The 23,572-nt window shown below is 46.8% G+C and overlaps 1 protein-coding gene and 1 pseudogene across 1 annotated transcript; both read left to right on the top strand.

The window, feature by feature from the left end:
• Window positions 1-286: 286 nt before the first annotated feature.
• Window positions 287-2,176, top strand: LOC139656704 (UPF0415 protein C7orf25 homolog). The gene is given in 5 exon segments (XM_071534321.1): window positions 287-404; window positions 737-1,205; window positions 1,208-1,968; window positions 1,970-2,006; window positions 2,009-2,176. Coding segments are annotated over 4 exon segments (1,332 nt in total). The 5' UTR covers window positions 287-404; window positions 737-751; the 3' UTR covers window positions 2,089-2,176.
• Window positions 2,177-19,451: 17,275 nt separating this feature from the next.
• On the top strand, window positions 19,452-20,326 carry LOC139656703 (uncharacterized; annotated as a pseudogene).
• Window positions 20,327-23,572: the final 3,246 nt, after the last annotated feature.

The raw sequence follows: 23,572 nt of genomic DNA, 5'->3' as shown, positions 1-23,572 counted from the left end.
TGAATCAATACTGAACAAACTGAATCGAAACATTTTCTTATTCCTCTTCTGCAGATTACATACAGAATACTGTATATATAGGATATATATATATATATATATATATATATATATATATCTATGTCAGCAGTATGCGTCACTTGTACGTCTGTATTAGCGTCATGTTCCTCAGGATCTTTACAGTTTTGTGATGAACACGTTTTTATTTATTATCAACAAGAGAATCTAATTTCGGTAAAGCTTTTGGACTTTTATTTTGAAGGTCCGGAATGAAATTCTACCGGAAGTGAGATTCGTTGTTATGAAGTTCACTCCGCAGCAGCTGGTCAGTCTGTAGCTGTTAGCTGTTAGCTGTTAGCTGCTGGAAGGAACCTGCGGACAAAACTTCACATTTTACGGATTTCGTAAGTTGTTGTGTTGTTTTTCTGAACGTCGCCTTGTTGTTTTTGTGTTAAATGACAGGAAACACGCGCCGATAGCTTCGGATTACTTTCTGCCGGCTAAGCTAGCAGCGGTAGCTGCGAGGCTAACGTTAGGGTTCCTGTGTAAAAGCGAAGCTAGTCTGTCGGCCCTGATGCCGTCACGGTATGACGACATTAAGATGAAGTCACCGGCGAGTAATTTCAGCTGGTGACGTCATTAGAGTTTATTATAAAAGTCTTTCTGTGCGGCAGTGACGTCAGAGTCAGGGTTCATGTGTTTTTACCTCCAGCTGATCTGAGTTCTCCGCTTCCAGAGATAATGCGCAGCCATGTCCATGCAGGCGATGCTGCAGGAGCGTTTGGTCGCCGCTCAGGCGCTGCTGGGGCGGGTGGAGCAGCTGTGCCGGCGGCAGCCGCGGGGCGTGGAGGGCGAGGCCAAGCTGTGCGGCAAGCTGCGCGCCGAGCTCAAGTTCCTGAGGAAGGTTCAGGCGGGGGAGGTGCGGATCAAAGAGTCTCACCTGCACAGCACCAACCTGACGCACCTGAGCGCCGTGGTGGAGTCCGCCGAGAGCCTGGAGGCCGTGGTCGCCCTGCTGCGGGTCTTCGCCTACGAGGACGGGGGCGGAGCCAGAAGGTCGCTGGCGGTGGACGTCGTGGCGGACGGGGGTCACACCTGGGTCAAGGCCATCGGCCGGAAGGCGGAGGCGCTGCATAACATCTGGCGCGGCCGCGGACAGTACGGAGACAAGAGCGCCGTGAGCCAGGCGGCGGCCTTCGTCCGGGCGAGCGCCAGCAGCCCGTCCAGTACAGCGAGCCGCGGGTCGTCTTCGCCTTCTACAACGGAGTGTCCCGGCCCATGGCCGCCCGCCTCAGGCGCATGGGCGTCTCCGTACGCGGAGACGTGGTGGAGGTCGACGCCGCGCTCGGAGAGGAAGACGGCGGTGACGAGGAGGAGGAAGAGGAGGAGGAGGAGGAGGAGGAAGAGGAGGAAGAGGAGGAGGAGAAAGAGGAGGAGGAGCGAGGAGCGGAGAGAGAACCGACGGACGGCGAGGAGCCGGACGAAGACGAAGACGGAGGCGAGTCGGCGCTCGGCCGTGCCGGAGCGGCCCGGGACGCGGCGGCGGTGAGCCTGGCCTTCCCCCCCCGGGTGCGGGTGGCGGCGTGTCACCGGGCGAACCTCGACATCACCACGCTCATCGCCTACGTGTCGGCGCTGAGTCACGGCGGCTGCCGCTTCTCCTTCAGGGAGCCGGTGCTGACGGAGCAGGCTGCGCGGGAGCGGCTGGAGCGCGTTCTGCCGCGGCTCGACGGCTTCATGGAGGGGAAGGAGCTGCTCGCCTGCCGCTCCGCCATCGACGACTTCCTGTTGATCCTGGAGACGCTGGGCGGGCCGGGCGAGAAGGAGCGCGCCCGCCGGCTGCTCGCCCGCGTCCGGCCGGTGGACGACGGCCCGTCGGAGCGAACCGGCCGCCTCGCCGCCAGCGCCAAGGTCAACCGCCGCTCGCTGATGATATTCGGCACCGGCGACGCCTTGCGGGCCGTTACCCATGACGGCCAACAGCGGCTTCGTCAGGGCGGCGGCCAATCAGGCGTCCGATACAGTGTGTTCATTCATGAGCCAAGAGCACTGACTGAAGGCAAAGAGTGGAGGGCGAGTCCCATCTGACAGTATGAGAGAGAGAGAGAGAGAGAGAGAGAGAGAGAGAGAGAGAGAGAGAGAGAGAGAGAGAGAGAGAGAGAGAGAGAGAGAGAGAGAGAGAGAGAGAGAGAGAGAGAGAGAGAGATGAGAGAGAGAGAGAGAGAGAGAGAGAGGGAGAGAGAGAGGTTTCAGGCTGATGGTTTATTCTGGACTTCACTCTTCACATCTTGTTGCTCCTGGATCTGGATCTGGATCTAACCTGCAGTTTATTTGCTGGTTCTAGTTTGGAATATTTTTGTCTTTTTGTGATTCCCAGCAGAAATCAATATTGGGATTTATCTGTTAAAGGAGAATATTCTGGATTAAGATTATATATATTCAATATAAAAATAAAGCATTCAAATGATTGTCAGTTTCCAATCTTTATTGAAACAGTTTTGCTTTACAGTAGAAGACTCAGTTTGTCTGTCAGGAGTTTGTAGTCCTGGAGGATCCTGCAGCTTTCAGTGAAGGATGATCCAGGCTCACAAACACTGAGATGGACTGTGATGTTTGAGTGTGAATGAAGCTACAACATCCTACCTCCTCCACCACACACACACACACACACACACACACACACACACACACACACACACACACACACACACACACACACACACACACACACACACACACAAGAGAAATAAAGAGAGAGATCAACTCTCTCCACAGCTGCACCAGTTTCTCCTCCGGTTAACGGTCCAATGGAACGGGGTCTTGCTCTTCCCCGCCGGCATCGCCGTGGTTACCGCTGTCAGGCGCTGACATCAGCCACAGACAGCGCACCTGTTGGCGGTTGACAGCGTAACGTTATAAATCACTGAGTTGACAATCACACACCGTTTGAGCCAAGACTAAAGACTTCAGATAATATTTAACATGTTTGATGTTGTGATGGTGAAGAGGAGAAGATGAAGAGTTCTCCTGAAGCTCGTGGAGACGGGAAGCCTAACCCTAACCCGGTGGCCAGGAGGGGAGCAACACACAGTCTCATTAAAAATGTATTAACTGTATATATATACTGTGTATATATGTGTGTATGTAGTTCATGGTCATTTTAATGAGACTGTGTTGTTCCCCTCCCGGCCACCAGGTGGCAGCAGCTGCAAAGTTAAACTTCAGTACATATTTCAGTACTTCAGTACAACTTATTTACATTATTCACATTATTTATTTTATTCACATTATTTACATTATTCACATTTTTTACATTATTCACATTATTCACATTATTCACATCATTCATACTCACTGACCTCACTGACACTGGAAGTGAACTGGCAGATTGTAGAAAAGAGTTACTCACCCTACAACTCAGTTTCCCATGATCCTCTGCTCCCTCTTCCCCTCACTGCCCAGCTGTGGAGGATCAGGATCAAGACTGATGGCAGAACTGTGGAACTCCCAGCTGACAAATGTATGTGATTATTTAGTCTGAATTGTATTGATTGTTATTGGTAAATTATCTTTGTTTTTTCATGTATATTTAACATCGTCTGGTTCCAGTTCAGGTCCTAGTTTAGTTTAGTTCACTCTAAACTCTTTAGGTAAATGACAGTTTAACTTGAGTCAATATTAATAATCTCTCAGGTACCTGTAGTTCTGTTCACTTGAAAATATTTGTGATAATTGTGAATATTTGAATTGAATATTGAATTTGATTGGTGGATTATTGGGTTTATTGATTAGTGTATTCCTTTTTTTGATTTGTATTACAGAACCACACAGACATATGTACAGTATATACATACAGTATATACAGTATTTATTCAAATAAACAGCATGGATCTGGACTGTGGACCTGCTGCTGGTCTCCTGATCACAGAAGCAGACCCAGAGTCAGGAGACTTCCTGCATGTTGCACTTTGTCACTTACAGATAAAATATGAGAAATCAATGAAGTAGAAAAGTCACATTTGTTTTTGTTTACAAAAGGTTGTTGATCTTTTGTTTAGCTGATGGTTTCTGACAGATTCTGGGTTTTGAGTTTGTCTTGGTCTTCATCTCAGCTGTGGAGCTTGGACTGTTGGTTCAGGTTCTCCTCGGTGTCAGCTGTACTGAATGAACACCTGAACTCAGAGAGTCTGAGTGCTGCAGCAGCACAAAACTTTTCTATACAGTAAGTGAGATCAGTGGGATCAGTGAGATCAGTGAGATCAGTGGGATCAGTGGGATCAGTGGGATCAGTGAGATCAAAGAGATCAGTGAGATCAGTGGGATCAAAGAGATCAGTGGGATCAGTGGGATCAGTGAGATCAGTGAGATCAGTGAGATCAGTGGGATCAGTGAGATCAGTGGGATCAGTGAGATCAGTGGGATCAGTGGGATCAGTGAGATCAGTGGGATCAGTGGGTCATCAGGGCTTCACAGGCTGCTTAGTGTCTGAATATGAAGAAATAATGTCACTAACAGGGAATACACATACGATAGATGCCACCATGTGTTTCCAGATGTGCAGTCAGGACCGGGCTCAGAGAGTCTGGTTTAGACCGCAGAGGGGGCGGAGTCTCAGAGATGAGATGAAGGTCAGCCATGATCTTCTCATCATCGGTGATGAGGCCGATGAGTCGTTCCAGGAGTTTGACACAGTCAGGTCCAGCTGCCTTGTGGGGGTTCTGTCTATTGAAGAGCCTGTTAATAGTGTGTGTGTGTGTGTGTGTGTGGGGGGGGGGGGGGGGGGGTCTGAGTCGAAGGTGTTAGGAGTGTCTATTGTAGGGGTGTGTGTGTGTGTGTGTGTGGGGGGGGGGTACTCAAGTTTCTTGAGTACTGTCGTTCAGCCTCCTCACCGCCTTGCTGAACGAGTACTTGGCCAGTTTAAACCTGCTCCTGTCTCCACTCCTCCTCCTCCTCCACCTCCCCCTCCTCCTCCTCCTTTTCCAGGCGTAGCTGACTGAGTTTAGCTGTGAACCACGGCTTGTTGGCTTGTTGGCTTGTTGTTGTTGTTGTTGTTGTTGTTGTTGTTGTATCTCACTCTGGTGCGAGTTGGGACACAGCTGTCCTCACAGAAGCTGATGTATGATGTCACAGCATCTGTATTTTCATCCTGAGGTTCCCAGTCTGTGCATCCAGCCAATCACAGTTCCTCCACTGCTCACTGCTCCTCCTCTTGGATCTCTGCACAACAGGTTTTACTTTCTGTCTGTATGCAGGAATCAGGTGAATGAGAGAGTCAGATTCTCCAGGGTGATGAGCACTGTGATCCAGTGGCTCTCCTCCCTGCTCGGGCATTTGATGCACTGTTTGTATTTTGTGAGTTTGTGTTTTAAATTCCCTTTGTTAAAATAATAATAACCAGGGAGTCCGGGTTCTCTCTCTCCACTGCTAATGTCTGATCAGCCGGTTGGCGCTGAGCCTCGCGGAGGAACGTAAACACCGACCGGTATGATGAAGTGAATTCACGGGGAGTCAAACGGTTTGCAGCTGATAAAAAAAGAGTCCAGGTCGGGAACAGGTTTGCAGCATCGCCGCCTCATCAGAGATGTAGAAACAGATCAGTAGTTCAGCAGTAGAGCGCGCGCACAGAAAAAGGTGCAAACCAACGGTCCAAAGTCAGAATAAGTAATTATGAAGGTTGCACACTTCTCTCCGTTTGAAAATATTTATTTTACGTCACCACCATAGAAACAGATCCCTCCACCTCGGGTGTTGTGCCAGACTGTAGAGTGGCACTGATAAATGTTTTTATTTATGTTCTTTTGCACTGATGAAGGACTACTTTCCTGCGGAGCGCGACACCCAACAGTTAGGTGTCATTGGTCCCCTGTTTGTATTTATACACCAGCCGGCTTCTGCCTGACCCATAACCTGTAACCTTTAACCTTTAACCCAATAAACTGCCAGATGAATCGTCACAACAGCTCATCGGTCTGTTGGCAGAGCCTGACCCAACATGTTAATGTCATGTAAAAGCCGTGATGTTGAACACGTGAAAATATGAGAGAAATCACAACATGGATGCCAGTTAAAACAAAGACTTAGAAAGTTTAATTTCCAAAAATAAAAATCCTCTTTTCTGTGCTGATGTGAAAACAGAGGTGAGTTTGATAAAACAAAACTTTTCCTTTGCAGAGTAATCGAGTGTGAAATCTTTCTGACTGGCTGCTAAAAGACATTAAGAACCTCTGTATTAAAAACAAGTACAAGAGATGGGATCCATGTTACAAAACATGTCAGAACGCTTCTAAAAATTTACACATAATTTGTGTATTTTAACTGAATTACTATGTACAGATACATAACTACCAAAATAAAATTCACTGACATCTTGTAGTCAAGGAGTTTCCCTGGGATTTTTATGGAATATTCCATCTGTCCTGACAAGAATAAAAAAACTTTAAATTCATTGAGTTCCTGTCGACCAGGATCCTGCTGGTGAATCTTCCCGCAACAACAACAATAAAAACTAAACTGTCCTCAGAAGTGTCTGTGCTTCCCGGCGGGCTCCGCGGCGGGCTGCAGGCCGGCCCACGGGTCCTGCAGCATGGCCGGGCTGAAGTACTTCTCCACGGTATCGCCTCGGTCCGAGCTGTGCGCTGCAGCCTGGAGGAACATCAGTCAGTTAACCCGCTGAATATGAACCTTACTATCCACACAAGTACAAACCTTACTTCTGAATCGTTACGATCCACTCTTCAGTTCGGCATCTATCCAGTTCACCAAGCAGCAACTTTTAGAAATGGTTCGCTTGGTTTTAGAAACAAGAGATCCAGCTATAAAAGTTAAAATTGTACAGATATAATTCCTATTTGGTTTATTGGATCTACGCCGAATTGAAGCATCGATCCTACAGATTGGTATTATATCGTAGGTCATGTGTTACGAGCTGTGTCTGTCTGCCGATAAACAAGGCAGCATTAAATTACCAGATTTTTGAATGGAGTTTGGTGACAAATCTACCACATACGAGAGAACGCATGGAGGCTAGAAGAAGCCACCAGCCTCTGTACAGCATGACGACCAAAACACAGAAAACCTCCAAACATCATGTTTTACCTGGAAGCCATGCGGTGGCGCCGGGCCGTGGGCCCGCCTGAAGCCGTCCGGTCTGCGCCGCATCTTCCCCCCAGACCCTCCGTAACCTCTGCTGCCGCCACCGAAACCCCCCGGAGAGTCTCCGTAACCTCGGTTACCGGCACCGAAACCCCCCGGAGAGTCTCCGTAACCTCGGTTACCGGCACCGAAACCCCCCGGAGAGTCTGCGTAACCTCGGTTACCGGCACCGAAACCCCCCGGAGAGTCTCCGTAAACTCTGTTACCGAAACCTCTTGGAGAACCAGGAGAATAGCCAGGAGAACACCCAGGAGAACCTCTGGGAGAACCCCCATAGCCTCCATATCTTGGCCCGACAGAAGGCGACCGAGCTCCAGGAAAAGCCCAGGCGGGAGAAGGAAACCTCCCGGCCGGCCGCGGGCCTCCGGGACTCGGCTGTCTGACCGGAGCTCGGTACATTTTTACAACTAAAACTAGTTGAAGCGGAGCGGAACCTTCCTGCTGGGAACTGAAAACAACAAACACTAAACACCTTCAACCCGGAACCGGAAACACATGGCTCTATTCTTCTTTTGCTATTCTTCTTCTTCTTCTTCCTTTCATTTTCATGGCGGTTGTCAAACAGCAGTACCGCCGCCTAGTGGACAGGGAGAGTCGGGAAACTACTATAACCTCCAGTTATGAATATATACTGTGGAAACATGAAGTAAATGAATACAGATTAAATAAAGACTAGCTCAAATTGTTTTTCTAACCCTGTAGAGTTTAAGCATCTGAACACACATCTAATGACGTCTTTTATTATCTATCTATCTATCTATCTATCTATCTATCTATCTATCTATCTATCTATCTATCTATTCATGTTTCTTCCTTGTATTATTGTACAGATTCTTCTGCCAATGACCAGTTTCCATTATGATGTTTGATGACCATAAAAAATCTATTATTTAATCTTGTTTGTCAGTAAAGCTTCATGTGCATGTGTTTATATGAGTACTACATGTATTTTCATCAGTACTACATGTGTTTATATGAGTACTACATGTGTTTTCATCAGTACTACATGTGTTTATATGAGTACTACATGTGTTTATATGAGTACTACATGTATTTTCATCATTATATTACATGATGTCATTTAGCAGACGCTTTTGTCCGAAGCGACTTTCAATAAGTGCATTTTGTCAACAGTAGTGAGACCAACTGTGCATCAGTTTTCATCAGCTAAGCCTTTTAATAGGAATATTATTATTATTATTATTATTATTATATTCATTATTATTATTATTTTTTAATAAAGAAGGGTAAGAAGATAGGTTAGATCAGGAGGGGTCCAGCTGTGAGCTGAAGAGATGAGTCTTTACCCTCTGCCGAGAGATGGGCAGTGATTCAGCCGTTCTGACAGAAGGGGTAGTGGAGGAGAGAGAAAAGAGAGAGTAGAGGAGGAGAGAGGAGAGAAGAATAGAGGAGAGAGAGTAGTGGAGGAGAGAGAAGAGAGAGTAGAGGAGGAGAGAGAGTAGTGGAGGAGAGAGGATAGAAGAGTAGAGGAGGAGAGAGAATAGTGGAGGAGAGAGAGGAGAGAGTAGTGGAGGAGAGAGGATAGAAGAGTAGAGGAGGAGAGAGAATCGTGGTGGAGAGAGGAGAGAGTAGTGGAGGAGAGAGGAGAGGAGTAGTGAAGGAGAGAGTAGTGGAGGAGAGAGGATAGAAGAGTAGAGGAGGAGAGAGAATAGTGGAGGAGAGAGAGGAGAGAGTAGTGGAGGAGAGAGGATAGAAGAGTAGAGGAGGAGAGAGAATAGTGGAGGAGAGAGAGGAGAGGAGTAGTGGAGGTTATAAAGTGATGGTCAGATACAGGAGTAGGAAGAGTATACATGGAGTTACAATATTTGAGGGGTTTGACATAAGGGGACAACTGGCTAAGGTTGCCAGTTATGGTAGAAGTGAGGTGCGCGGGGCCAAATGTTACCAGCTCCGTCTTGCTCCGGTCGAGTCGGAGGAAGTTACAGGCCGTCCGACATTTAATATCCTCCAGACAATCCTGAGGTTGTCTAAGGAGCAGAGATCGCTGCGTTTAAGAGGGAGGTAGAGCTGGGTGTCATCTGCGTAGCGGTGGAATGAAATGTTATACTATGATTTGTCCTAGAGGGAGCATGTATAGAGAGAAAAGGATGGGGCCCAAAATGGACGTGAAGTTGCCCATCTTAACTGAAAATGTCCTGTTTTTAAGGTAAGAGGAAAAGCAGACTAGAGCTGTGCCGTTAATACCGACCATGTGGTGAAGGCGGTTAATCAGAATGTCACGGTCCACTGTCTCGAAGGCTGCGGTGAGGTCCAACAGCAATAAAATGGCGCAGTCACCAGTCCACAGACCCAGAATGTCATTTAGCACTTTAAGTAGGGCGGATTCTGTGCTATGCGGCGCTCTGAAGCCGGACTGGAATTCATCAAGGACGTTATTAGCATTCAAGTGGGGGAGCGATTGTGAGAGTACGATCTTTTCAAGGACTTTAGAGAGGAATGGAGTTTGGAGAGAACTGTGGGGTCAAGGTTGGGCTTTTTAAGGAGTGGATGCACCATTGCCTGTTTAAAACTGGCAATGGTGGCTTAGGGCAGCACTATTAGCTATGTGATAGAGGGGTCCTGTGGAGGGGGTATGATGTGTGACCTAATGCTCTGAACCTTACTGACAAAGAAAGCTAGAAATTGTTCACAAATAGTTGGGGACACCTCAAAGTTAATGCTGTTAGGTGGGCAAGTGAGTTCTGATATCAGAAAAATATTGAGATCTTGCAGTTTTAACTGCTGCTGATATCTACTGAGATTTTCTTTTAAGATGTCATAGAAAATTTGCAATTTATTGCTTTTCCATTTCCGCTCTGCTTTTCTACATTCTCTTCTAAGAGCCTGCATGGTGTTATTTAGCCAGGGCTGGTTTTTAGGCTTGGGCTTTTTAAGCTTAAGGGGGGCAATGGAGTCAGCTCCTCCGTACTTAGTTGGGTGGGGGGTCCTCTAATATACCAATGAGGGGAAGCAGCAAAGGCAGCTAAGAATTGCGTGGGAGTGGAAGGGTTGATAGAACGTGAGCAACGATTAAAAGTATTCGGCATGAGACTCTGATGAGGTAGAGGGACATCAAACACAACTGCCCTGTGGCCAGATAGGCAAACTTTGACTGTTTCAATGTTACCCATGGGAAATCCCGAAGACAGAACCAGGTCTAGAGTATGACCATGGTCATGTGTAGGGCCTCTCACACACTGAACAAAATTAAATGAATCAACTAAATTCATGAAGTCGTTGACAAGTGGTTTGGACGGGCAGCAAACATGGATATTAAACCCACTGAGCAAAAGACGTGATTTCAACGTCACGTCTATGTTTTAGCTCTCATATCGCCCAGGATCATTACGGCTATGTATAGACCTATTTTAGACCAAGCAGTAAATACATTATTACAATGAATAAACATCTGTAAATACCAAAAATATGCACCAGAGAAGTCCTGTAGACTAGCCTACAAGATAATTATCTGAGCACAAGAAGTAATTTCAACATTGCGTCTATGCGTAGCTCTCATATAGTCCAGGATAATATTGTCTATGTATAGACATCTAATAAACTTTCACTTTTCAACCCCATTTAAACTTAATTTAGCCTAGACGGCTATGGGCCATTTAGACGTGTTTTAAACGTCTAATCAACGTAAAATTGCTCAGTGGGAAGTCACCAAGAATCAAAATCCGTTCAGCTGTAGGCATAATAGTAGAAAGGAAATCAGAAAATTAAGTTAAAAATTCCATGTTCTGCTCAGGCGGTCTATAAATAAGTTCACAGATCACAGGACAGGCCAACTCAATTTTTAACAGCTGAACCTCAAAGCTGGAGTACATGTGTTTATATCAGTACTACATGTGTTTTCATCAGTACTACATATGTTTATATCAGTACTACATGTGTTTTCATCAGTACTACATGTGTTTATATCAGTACTACATGAAACCTGACTTCCAGTCAGAACTGTCACAGTTCAGTGAGAAAGTTGCTCATTATTTGACAAACTTCTGAGCGTTTCTCAACCTAAAGAAGAGAAAAGCCTTTTAGCTTCTGCCAAGACGAGTTCATCTTTATGGACAGAAATTAATTAGGGCCACTAATGAAGCTCGGGTTGGAATTGAATGTAATCAGTACAAGTCCGACTGCGGCGGTTGAATGAAGTATTTTGAGGCTTTGTGTCCGTCTGGCGGGCGGCTCTAATGCCGCATTAAGCCGACACGTCATCAGCATGCACATGCAGTCAAAACACCACATGTTCAATTAATCCGCTCCCTGGTACTCATGATCCAATGTGAGCGCTTCACTGCTGCAGCTAGCAGTGGCTGTTAACAGGCCGATACTTTGATCTTAATGCCTCAAAGGAAGATGGGACCTTAAATCAATTAAGGTTTTCATTAGTGTGTTTATACTGGAGTACTGCAATACTACTGGGGTACTGCAATACTACTCATATTACTGGAGGTTTAGGCTTAGTATGAGTAAGACAGAGCTTTAAGATAAAAAGCCCTTCTGCATGTAGAGCTGTTCTGTCTACAGATCAGCTTCAGATCAGCAGATCATCAATTCATCAGATCAGCTTCAGATCAGCTGATCGTCAATTCATCAGATCATCAATTCATCAGATCAGCTTCAGATCAGCACATCATCAATTCATCAGATCATCTCGATGTATTGGTTTTCTTCTCACTGCTGCAGGTTCTGGTTGTGGAATTGCTCGTCTCTATTTTTTGTTTTTTTGTTTTTACCACAGTTAGCTTGCTAGGCTAGCTAGGTTGCTGCATGGATTGACAGGCGTTCCACAGCAACTGACAGGTGAAACATGCAGTTCTTCTTCTTCTACTTCTTCTCACTCTTTAAAACCTCCGATAAATTCTGCTGTTAAAGTTCAACTAAACACTTTTACAGCTTGTAAAAATGTGTTAGGAGTCACAGTTTTCTAAAGGTCTAAAGGTTTTCTTCAAGGTTTTATAAAAGTTTCTAAAAACCTTGTTGTCCCATCTTACCAACCCTTGGCTGTATGGGTAAATAACCTGAAACCTAAAATCTGTCCGTCTTCCAGCAGCAGAAGCAGCAGCTAAATCCACTTCGCTCATCCCTTTGCTTCATAATGTGACGGACTCTGTCACAACAGAGTCTCATTCAGTGTCATGTGACCTGACCACAGAGACAACCGGCCAATGAAAGGAGCCTTTGTCCAGAGAGTCGAGAAATATCTAAGGACTTGAAACTTGAAAGAAAATGTGAGGAAGAGATGGAGGAGGAGTTTGAGCAGGGAAAGGAGACATTTGAGAGAGGCAGACAGTCATTTATTCTGTTGATATAGATGTATATTGTATATGTTTACATATGATGTACATGCTACCTGCTTGTTTCTGTTTACATGTAGTATGTATTATGTTTAGATATAATAATAAGACTACATATAGAACTATAACCTTCTGGCTCTAAACTCTCTGGGAATCAACAGTCAACAGAAAGATCAACAGTCAGCTGATTTACCTTTTAATAAACTTTAATAAAATAAAATCATATCCTAAAATACATCTTCAGTCAAACTCCTACTGAGCTGTCAGATCCTGTCAGTCTTTGAATTGAAACAGTTCTACAGTTCTTTAAAGCTACAGTATGCATCTTTTTGACATTGAATGTTAAAATAAGACCAAAAAAAAAGATATATAAGGAGAGCAGGAAGAAAAAAGAGTGAAGCTAAACGCTCAGAAGCACGGTGAACATCAGCGTCAGATCGACTGTGGAGGCTTTACGCTGCCGGTTACCTGATGACATCACCAAGATGACTGACAGGTGTTGGGGCAGGAACTTGAGGAGCGGGACTAACAATACACTTCCTGTCTCAGGGAGAAAAGTTAAATATCGGCGCTTAAACTCAAAGATAAACAGGCAACATTGATTCAACTTCTTTCTACGCAAATTACAACCTTTGATGCAAATTGTTGGGCTGCATTATGACATCACTGGGTAGTTTTATCTTTCCTCTTTGGTTAGCATTCAATCAATCAATCAGGACCGTTTCTAGCTTGTTGGGGGCCCTATGCAAAATCTTGTTTGCTCCTGCAGAGACATAAAGTTTCTAGGTGAATGAACATATTTTACCATAATTATTACTCATATTGTAATACTGTTGAAATCCAAAACCTGTTCATTGGTAAAATTACATTAGTGACTAGTAACTGGAAGAATAGTGACTAGTCAATAGAAAATAAGCACTAGTGCCTAATTTAGTGCATTTTAATGATTAAATGTTAAAACGGCCTGCCATAGTTACTGTAGTTTAAAAATTCCCCCTTAAGTAGCTTCAAAAATACCTTTTCCATACTGTAGGACAATGTTATATAGGCCTACATATTCTGTATCTGCTCGTTCCGACGCATCATTGAAGTGAGTGAAATATTCAAAACCAAAACACCATTTTTTTTACGGCTGCGGCATTACATGAAATGGAAAGATCCAGATGTCTTGCACATTATTTTATACATATTTCCCTGTAATTCAGCATGACATATAGTATTTGGTATATTTGGAAACCTTGGGAACTTGAGTAGGCTGTGAAACGTGTGTTTGTAATGATAATCCTAAACCAGTACCATAGCTCCTGCATTACATCGCTAGCTTGCCTGGGAAGCTAAGCGGGTTTGGCTGTGGTTAGTCCTTGGATGGGAGCCCACGTGGTACTGGAAGTGGTGTTGGAGGACCAGTAGGAGGCGCTCTTCCCTCTGGTCTCATGAATAATATCCCCAATGCCCCAGGGCAGAGACAGGGACTCTGTCCTGTGAGTGAGCACCGTCCTTCGGATGAGACGTTAAACCGAGGTCCTGACTCTGTGGTTGATAAAGATCCCATCTGCACTCATCACAGAGTAGGGGTGTAACCCCGCTGCCCTGGCAAAATTCCCAAACAGGCCTTCCTTCCATCATGGCCAACTAATCATCCCTTGTTACCTAATTGGCTCTTTCAGTCCTCTACTCTCCACTGAGACAGCTGATGTGTGGTGAGCGTTCTCGTGCAAACTGGCTGCCGTGCATCACCCAGGTGGGTGCTGCACACCGGTGGTGGATGAGTTGAGTCCCTCCCCCCCACCCCCAATATGTGAAGCGCTTTGAGTACCTAGAAAAGCGCTATATAAATGTAATCAATTACTATTATTAATTATTATTATTATAATCCTGCATGAGGGTCCTTAATCCCCCCTCCCGTTAACAACCACCGCCATGACAAAATTGTCAACCTGTGGGAAACACTTATTAAATGTGAGCTGTTTGGATGATTATATACATGCCGAATTTACCAGAACACCCCAAAGTCTCACGTCATATTTCCACATGTGTTTTTTGCCGAAGTAATGCCTTCGCCTACCGTTCTCCCCTCATGGTCCTGTTGGACCAGAACTGCACATGTTAGAGTGGCCTTTTACTGTGACCAGCCCAAGGCACAACTGTGCAATAATCATGCTGTGTAATCAGCATCTTGATATGCCACACCTGTCAGGTGGATGGATTCTCTTGGCAAAGGAGAAGTGCTCACTAACACGGATTTAAACAAATTTGTGAACAAAATTTGAGAGAAGTAAGCCTTTTGTGTGCATAGAAAAAGTCTTTGATCTTGTATTTCAACTCATGACAAATTGGAGCAAAAACAAAAGTGTTGCGTTTATATTTTTGTTCAGTGTAATAATAATAATATTAATAATACATTAGGCTTGTATAGCCTTTTCTAGGTACTCAAAGATGCTTCACATACAGGGTAAAATCATTTAATAGGTACATTTATAATAATAAAAAATAAAAGACAAGAATAAAAGTAGGTAGTTAAAAACTAGAGGAATCATAAGATGGAGGGAAGGGAGAGAGAGGGAATGAGGTTAACAGGTGAAAGCGAGCTTGAAGATGGTAGGGTGTTAGCCTGTGGGATGTGGGTGGGGGGGGGGCGGTGCAGAGGGAGGGTGCAGCAACTGAGAAGGCCCTGTCACCCCAGGTCCGGAGCTTGGTCCCAGTGGTCTTGAGAGTTTGCGGCTGCGGACCTGAGGCATCGGGTAGGGGTGTGGCGGGGGAGGAGGTCGGAGAAGTAGGGAGGGACCAGGTTGTTTATGGCTTTGTAGGTGATGAGTAGTATTTTAAAGTCAATCCTGTATTTAACCAGGAGCCAGTGGAGGTTGTGAAGGACAGGGGTGATGTGGTCTCTGCGGCGGGTGGAGGTGAGCAGGCAGGCAGCGGAGTTCTGGACGTATTGAAGTTTATTGAGGATTTTGTTGGGTGAGCCGTAGAAGATGCTATTGCAGTAGTCAAGTCTGGAAGTTATGAGGGCATGGATCAGTGTTTCGGCAGTGGCAAGGGACAGGGAGGGCCGGAGGCGGGCAATGTTCCTGAGGTGGAAGAAGGCAGTTTTTGTGACCTGGTTGACATGAGATAGGAAGGAGAGGGTGGGGTCAAGGATGATTCCGAGGTTGTGGACCTGGGTGGAGGAGGTGACGATGGAGGAGTGGGTGGTTGAGGTGATGGTCTTGGAGGAGAGGTAGAGTTGGGTGTCATCGGCGTAGCAGTGGAAACGGAGGCCATGTCGACGGAGGATCTGTCCAAGAGGAAGGATGTACAGGATGAAGAGGAGGGGACCAAGCACTGAACCCTGGGGCAAATCCTCCACCAGTGCAGTTGTTTATGGAGATGTATTGATGTCTGTCAGAGAGATATGAGGTAAGCCAGGAGAGGGTGGTACCCGTTATGCCGAGGGAGTATTGAAGGCGTATGAGGAGGATGGAATGGTTGATGGTATCAAAGACGGTGCTGAGGTCAAGGAGGATGAGGATGGTGAGGAAGCCAGAGTCAGCAGAGAGAAGTATGTCGTTGGTGATTTTCAGTAGGGCAGTTTCAGTGCTGTGTTTGGAGCGGAAGCCGGATTGGAAAGGTTCATAGAGGTTGTTGGAGTCGAGGTGGGATTTGATCTGAGCAGCAACAGCTCGCTCAAGGATTTTGGCCAGAAAGGGGAGGTTGGAGATGGGCCAGTAGTTGTTGGGGATGTCAGGAGCAAGACCGGGTTTTTCAGTATGGGGGTGACAGCAGCAAGCTTGGGGGATGGGGGGGAGCAGTGGACAACGAGGAGTTAATTATATTGGTGATGAGTGGGGAGAGGGCGGGGAGGCAGGCCTTGACTAGAAAGGAGGGGATAGGGTCGAGGGCACAGGTTGAGGACTTCATGCTGGAGATTATGGAGGATAGGTCGGTTTCACTGATTTCACTGAAGGATGTAAATGAGTGGCTTGGAAGTAGTGGGGGAGTTGGGTTGAGGGCCAGAGAAGGTGGTGAAGGAGGAGGCAGCCAGCTGGTTGTGTATTGTGTCAATTTTGGTTTGCAAAAATTATAGAAATGAGTTGCATTTGCTGGTGGTGAAGGAGTTAGAGATGGTGTCCATGGGTTTGAGGAGTTTGTTGATGGTGGAGAAAAGCATTTTAGGATTGTTGCAGCCAGACTGGATGGTGGAGGAGTAGTGAGAGGAGCGTGCACTGTTGAGGGCGTCTTTATATTGTTGTTGGTAAAGTTTGTAGGCATCCAAGTGGACAGTGAGACCGGTTCTTTTGGCAAGTCGTTCCAGTTGACGGCCCTTGGCTTTGAGATGGTGAAGTCGATCAGTGTACCAGGGGGTGGAGTGTGTGAAGGAGACGGGTTTGTTTTTAAGGGGGCAATTTCATCAAGACAGGAGGAGAGTGCGTCATGGGGGAGACGTTCGGAGTGAGGGCAGAGTCGGAGATGGTGTCGGCCAGGATGGAGGAGAGAGAGTAGGGGTTGATGGACTTGAGATGGACTTGGAATGTTATGGTGCGTTTCTGTTTGACAAGGGGGGTGGGGATGTCTATGTCCAGGGTGATAGCCAGATGGTCGGAGATGGTGAGGTCGGTGCAGTGCAGACCAGGTCCAGTGTGTGTCCTTTCCTGTGGGTGGGGAAATCTATGTGTTGGATAAGAACAAGAACAAGCTCGGATCTAGGACATAGGAAACAGCAGTCGGTCAGTAAGTGTTTTGAATCTTTGTTTCTGGGCTAGATTTGGACTTAGGCTGTTGTCAGGCTTTGTTGTGGCTGAGCACTTCCTGGTTTCACTCTCTGAGTTTCGATAGGTGGGTCAGCTGACGCGGGTCATGCCCTCTATCTGTTCCTTTGTTGTGGAAATCTGAAAGGGGCGGGTCCAGCCCTGCTAACGAGCTGTGAATGGGCACAGCTGTGGCATTTCCTGGTATTTAAACAAGTAAGCTGCGCTGTAGCATCAGCGGAAGCGTCAGCCCTTGTATGGCAGCCCTTCTTGTGTGAAGACCTAATTGGGTAAAGACCTCCGAGTCTACCTGTGCGAGTCCTAATTGGGTAAAGACCTCTGAGTCTACCTGTGCGAGTCCTAATTGGGTAAAGACCTCCGAGTCTACCTGTGCGAGTCCTAATTGGGTAAAGACCTCCGAGTCTACCTGTGCGAGTCCACTGAGCAAGGACACAGATAAGCTACTCTTATTTTACTCTCCTGGCCTCCCTTCACACTCACCATGTGCTATCAATATATCCCTGTCATCCACGGCAACCGAAAAAAGCGCATCAGTCATAAAAGACAGCGCAATCCTGAGAACCACTACTCTCTCAGAAAAGCCTCAGCTACCTCCTCTGCTTTTTCCGTTGACTTATGGAATTGTCAGTCTGCTGTAAACAAAACAATTCATACAAGCACTTGCAAACCTATCTGACATTCAGGTCCTAGCCCTGACCGAAACCTGGATCCATCCAGAGAACACAGCCACACCAGCTGCACTGTCAGCTGACTCCACTTTCTCCCACACACCCCGTTCCGTTGGGCTGGAGGTGGCACGGGTGCCCTCATTTCCAAAGACTGGAAATTCACTAAGCTTTCTCCTCTAAGCAATAACTCCTCCTTTGAATACCAGGCAATCATGGTTACTGCTCCTGTCAAACTATTTGTGGTTATCATATATCGCTCACCAGGGCTACTGGGGAACTTTGTTGTTGAACTGGACATGCTACTCTCAGCTATTCCTGAAGATGGCACCCCACTGATTGTCATGGGGGACATGAATATCCATCTGGACAAACCCCGAGCGGCTGACTTCCTTTCACTTCTGTCCTCATTTGACCTCAAACTGGTCTCCACCGCTCCCACACACAAAGCGGGCAATACACTTGATCTGATTGTGACTCGAAACTGTTCCACGGCAAATCTGACTGTCACCCCCTTACATCTGTCAGACCACTTCTTTGTTCAATTCACGGTTTCCTTGCCGGAACATCCTCACGTTCCACCACAAATGGTCTCCTTCAGACAGAACCTCCGGTCCCTCACACCGGCTCGGCTCTCCGATGAGGTCACGGCTACCATGCCCCCTCATAAAGAGTTCTCCTCACTCCATGTCAATGAGGCTACAGACACTCTGCTCCTCACTAGCCGTCTCTCTAGACAATCTCTGCCCACTCTCATCCAAACCTGCTCATAACACCACCCCAGTCCATGGCTCACCGGTGTCATCAGAGAGCAACGGGCTCAGAGCAGCTGAGAGAAAATGGCGTAAATCCAGTGATCCCACTGACCTCACTGACTATCAAACTCTGTTATCGGCATTCTCCTCCCATCTAAAAAGTGCCAAGACCACTTACTATCAGGAGAAAATCAGTAGCACCAAAGATGCTCTGAAATTATTCTCAGCTTTTAACTCACTCCTCAAACCTCCACCACCTCCACCCTCAAGTTTGCTCACGGCTGACCTCTTTGCATCCTTCTTTACTGATAAGGTTTCTACCATCAGTAATCAGTTCTCTGAGCCTGACCAACTCAGTCTGCTGCCACCAGCTAACAGGACCTCACTCCTGTCTTTTTCCCTTCTCACTGAGGAGAAAGACTCCAAACTTCTGCTTGACTCTCGTCCCACTACCTGTCCGTTGGACCCCATACCCTCCAACCTCCTGCAGGCCATCTCGCCCACACTTATCCCTGCAGTCACACACATCATCAACTCCTCACTTACAGCGGGTGTGTTCCCCACTGCTTTTAAGCAAGCGCGGGTTACCCCGCTACTAAAGAAACCTACACTCAGCCCATCTCAGGTTACAGGCCGGTTTCACTACTCACCTTCCTTTCCAAGACACTTGAGCGTGCAGTCTTTAATCAAGTCTCTGAATTCCTTTCTGAGAACAACCTGTATGATCCTAACCAGTCTGGCTTCAAACGCGGACACTCTACCGAGACTGCGATCTTGTCTGTAGTGGAAACACTGCGATCAGCTAGAGCTGCCGGTCAGTCTTCTGTTCTAATGTTACTTGACTTATCAGCTGCCTTTGACACGGTTAACCACCAAATCCTCCTCTCCACACTCGCTGAGCTCGGCTTCTCAGGATCTGCTCTCTGCTGGTTTGAGTCCTGCCTCTCAGGGAGATCCTTTAGAGTGTCTTGGAGAGGGGAAGTGTCTAAATCCCGCTGCTTTTCCACAGGGGAACCTCAAGGGTCAGTGCTTGGACCCCTTCTCTTTTCAATATACACAACCTCACTTGGTGCAGTGATCCGCTCACATGGCTTCTCATATCATTCATATGCTGACGATACCCAGCTCCTCCTATCGTTCCCGCCGGACTCTCTCTGCACGGATATCGGCACGCCTCGCCGATATCTCAGTTTGGATGAAGGAACGCCACCTTCAGCTTAACTTGTCAAAGACTGAGCTCCTTGTCATCCCAGCCGGTCCCTCTGTACAACAACAGATCAGTATCCAGCTCCAATCAGCTCAGCTTATGCCCACAAAGTCTGCCAGAAACTTGGGTGTCATGTTTGATGACCAACTAACCTTCAAGGAGCATGTGGCTTCTGTTGCTCGGTCATGTGGATTTGCTCTGTACAATATCAGGAAGATCAGACCATACCTGTCTGAGCATGCAGCACAACTCCTGGTACAGGCTTTTGTAATATCAGCCTTGACTCCTGCAGCTCCTTCCTGGCAGGGCTCCCGGCATGTAGCTCAAACCTCTGCAGATGATCCAGAACGCGGCGGAGCGTCCGGTCTTCACCCGGCCCAAAAGAGCACATGTCACTCCGCTGTTCATCTCCCTCCACTGGCTCCCAGTCACCCGCATCAAGTTCAAGTCCTTGATGCTCGCCTACAAAGCGGCAACCAAAACAGCTCCGACGACCTGAACTCCTCCTTCAGGTCTACGCTCCCTCCGCCCACTACGCTCTGCCAAGGAGCGGCGCCTGGTGCTGCACCACAACAAGGCCCTAAGTGTCATGTCCTCTGCCTCCTAGTCTCTCTCTGTTTGTGTGTGTGGTCTGATTACAGAGCTGGAGTCAGGTGTGCGGAGTCAGGAGCCGGCCTGCTCAAGCTGCAACTCATCACCAATCTTCCTCTACTACATAAGCCCGGCTCAAACCTCCAGACTCCGCCAGATTGTCGACTCAGTTCACGCTGTTAGTCACTTTCAAGCCATTTAGCCTGTTTTGCAGTTCCGTCCTGCATTTTTGCCGTGACTCACTTTTGCCTCTGTGTTCAGATCCTGTCCTGACTCCTGCCGCCTGCTCCAGCTCTGGAAGACTCAGTCCTTCATCCAGCCTGCCCTCTCTCCAGCCAGCTGTCAAGCCCGGACTCCTCCGTTCTCCAGACCAGCCTCGTCCTCCCCCTCCACAGTCCGCCCAGCCTGGTCTCCCCTTTCCTTCCTCCACGCCCCCTTACCTGATCCTCCATTAAACCATTGTTTGAACTGTCCTGCTGCCTCCTCGTGTTGTCTCTGCCTTAAGAGTCCGCCAACCTCAAACCCATGACACTAAGTCTCTATCCAGACTCTTCTTCTGTGGTTCCTCGTCTGCCACCACAACAAGGCCCTAAGTCTCTATCCAGACTCTTCTTCTGTGGTTCCTCGTCTGCCACCACAACAAGGCCCTAAGTCTCTATCCAGGCTCTTCTTCTGTGGTTCCTCGTCTGCCACCACAACAAGGCCCTAAGTCTCTATCCAGACTCTTCTTCTGTGGTTCCTCGTCTGCCACCACAGCAAGGCCCTAAGTCTCTATCCAGACTCTTCTTCTGTGGTTCCTCGGTGGTGGAACGAGTTACCAAACTCCATTCGATCTGCAGAGTCCCTCTCAATCTTTAAGAAAAGGCTAAAGACCCAGCTCTTTAGTGAATACCATCTCACCTAATGGACTGTGTAACCAAACCAACCAAAAATAATATATATATATATACATATATATATAAATATATATATATATATACATATATATATATATAAATAAAAATTCGTTATTTGCCTCTATGCACTGTATGCATTGCCTCATAGCACTGCCTCATAGCACTGCCTCGTAGCACCTATGTCCTGTTGGACCAGAACTTAGCTTTATAGCACTTACTCTCGTTGTTCTCTCCTGACTAGAACCTTGCTTGTGTTGTATGAAAATCTCATGTGTACATCGCTTTGGATAAAAGCGTCTGCCAAATGGGAAATTGTAAATTGGATAATATTGAAATAGTGTAGAATGTCCAGGAGTTCCGTTGTGCTTTTGCAGTCTGTGGAGTCGACATGGATGTTGAAGTCGCCTAGTAGCAGAACAGATGGTGAAATGGCACAGAGCTGAGTTAGAAATTCAGACAAGTCTGAAGGAAATGCAGGATTTGGCTTGGGGGGGCGATAAATAAAAATAACAAATGAAGTTGTCAGCACTCACAGATAAGTGTATATCACTGCTTTAATGATGCACAGCAGCACGTGTTTCAGCCCTAGGCTTTCCTCAGCGTTACACGATAGGGGCGATAAATGACAGCAGTGACCAGAGGTTTAGGGCCAGACAGTTAAAAAGCAAGGTGTTCAAATGAGGAGGGGATGGGAATGGATATTGCAGTTTTGATGGTTTCTGAATACAGTGTCGCTACCGCACCACACCCATCCTGGCGTGGGTTTTCCATGTAGGTGTATCCAACGAGTGCAGTCTGGTTGAGAGAGAAGTATTCCAAGGGTTTTTGCCAGGTTTCAGTGAGGCAGAGAAAGTCAAGTTTGTTGTCCATAATAAATTCACTGAGGATGAGGCCCTTGTTATTTAGGGATCGGGTGTTGAAAAGTGCAAATTTGAGATGTGATTGTTTCTGAGTGGGCTGGTTTGCTTTGACCAATTTTCGTAGGCAGGCGGAGTGCACATGTTGTTTGTTGTGGTGACGTACTGGAGCTGCGACAGTGCGCCCGCTGGACCACATGGACGGGATGGCATGCTCCGACCCCGAGTAAACAAACTTTCACTGGGAGCCTCTATGGATGTAGCTGGGTCTAGGTAACAGCCCAAGGTTTTTGATGGCTGAGATGCATAGAGGTGGAGTGATGTGGTTTTTGAATTTGAAAAGTTGCGAGGTGGAATATTTCAGCATTATGTAAGCCGGGGAGGACGATTAGCACGATGCTAACTGCATAGGTGCTACGAGGCAATGCACAGAGGCAGATAAAGAGGTTTTTTTGGGGGGGATTACACAGTCCATCAGGTGAGAAGGTGTTCAGTAAAGAGCTGGGTCTTTAGCCTTTTCTTAAAGATTGAGAGGGACTCTGCGGATGGAATGGAGTTTGGTAACTCGTTCCACCATGAGGAACCACAGAAGAAGAGTCTGGATAGAGACTTAGGGCCTTGTTGTGGTGGCAGACGAGGAACCACAGAAGAAGAGTCTGGATAGAGACTTAGGGCCTTGTTGTGGTGGCAGACGAGGAACCACAGAAGAAGAGTCTGAATAGAGCATCAAGGACTTGAACTGGATGCAGGCGACTGGGAGCCAGAGGAGGAGATGAACAGCGGAGTGACATGTGCTCTTTTGGGCCGGGTGAAGACCGGACGCTCCGCCTGTTCTGGATCATCTGCAGAGGTTTGAGCTACATGCCGGGAGCCCTGCCAGCCTAGCCAGCTCTGAAAACAGAATGTGTGTTACTAGGGTTAGCAAGCTAGCTAGGTCTAGATAGCTGCTTGTATTATAGGTAATAAACCTATCCAGTGGTTCAGGTAACTTTTCACTGATCGTTGACTGGTAGAAATACATTGCCCATAAAAACAGGTTATACGTTTAATTAATATGTCTTACCTCTGCTCTGCAAGCGTTGTTTTTCCTCTGCTTTCTTCTGTTTTCTTTTTTAATTTCCCGAAGGATACGTCCTTTTGGACGCCATAGTATCAGTGAGATACTGGAATAGTAATCTGTCCGAACAACGTAGTACGTCAATATGTGAGAATCTGATGCTGACTTTGAAATTGGTTTGCATGTAAGGCAAAGAGCTCTTGAAAGAATAGCTGCTTTTTTTATTTATCTAGCATGCAATAAGTGCATTTTATTTTCGCGTTTATGTGCTTATAATGTATGTGTTTTTGAACAACACATGAGGACGCTTGGTTACCAAAAGTGGCCATTTATATTCGAGGAGG

Source organism: Centroberyx affinis, unplaced genomic scaffold, assembly GCF_046629955.1.
Source record: "Centroberyx affinis isolate AG114_WGS23_722 - 3 ecotype Tasmania unplaced genomic scaffold, CSIRO-AGI_Caff_v1 ptg002517l_1, whole genome shotgun sequence".
In the NCBI taxonomy this organism is placed as follows: domain Eukaryota; kingdom Metazoa; phylum Chordata; class Actinopteri; order Beryciformes; family Berycidae; genus Centroberyx; species Centroberyx affinis.
The sequence above is the reverse complement of the archived record's forward strand: the minus strand, read 5'-3'. Positions and strand labels throughout refer to the sequence as shown.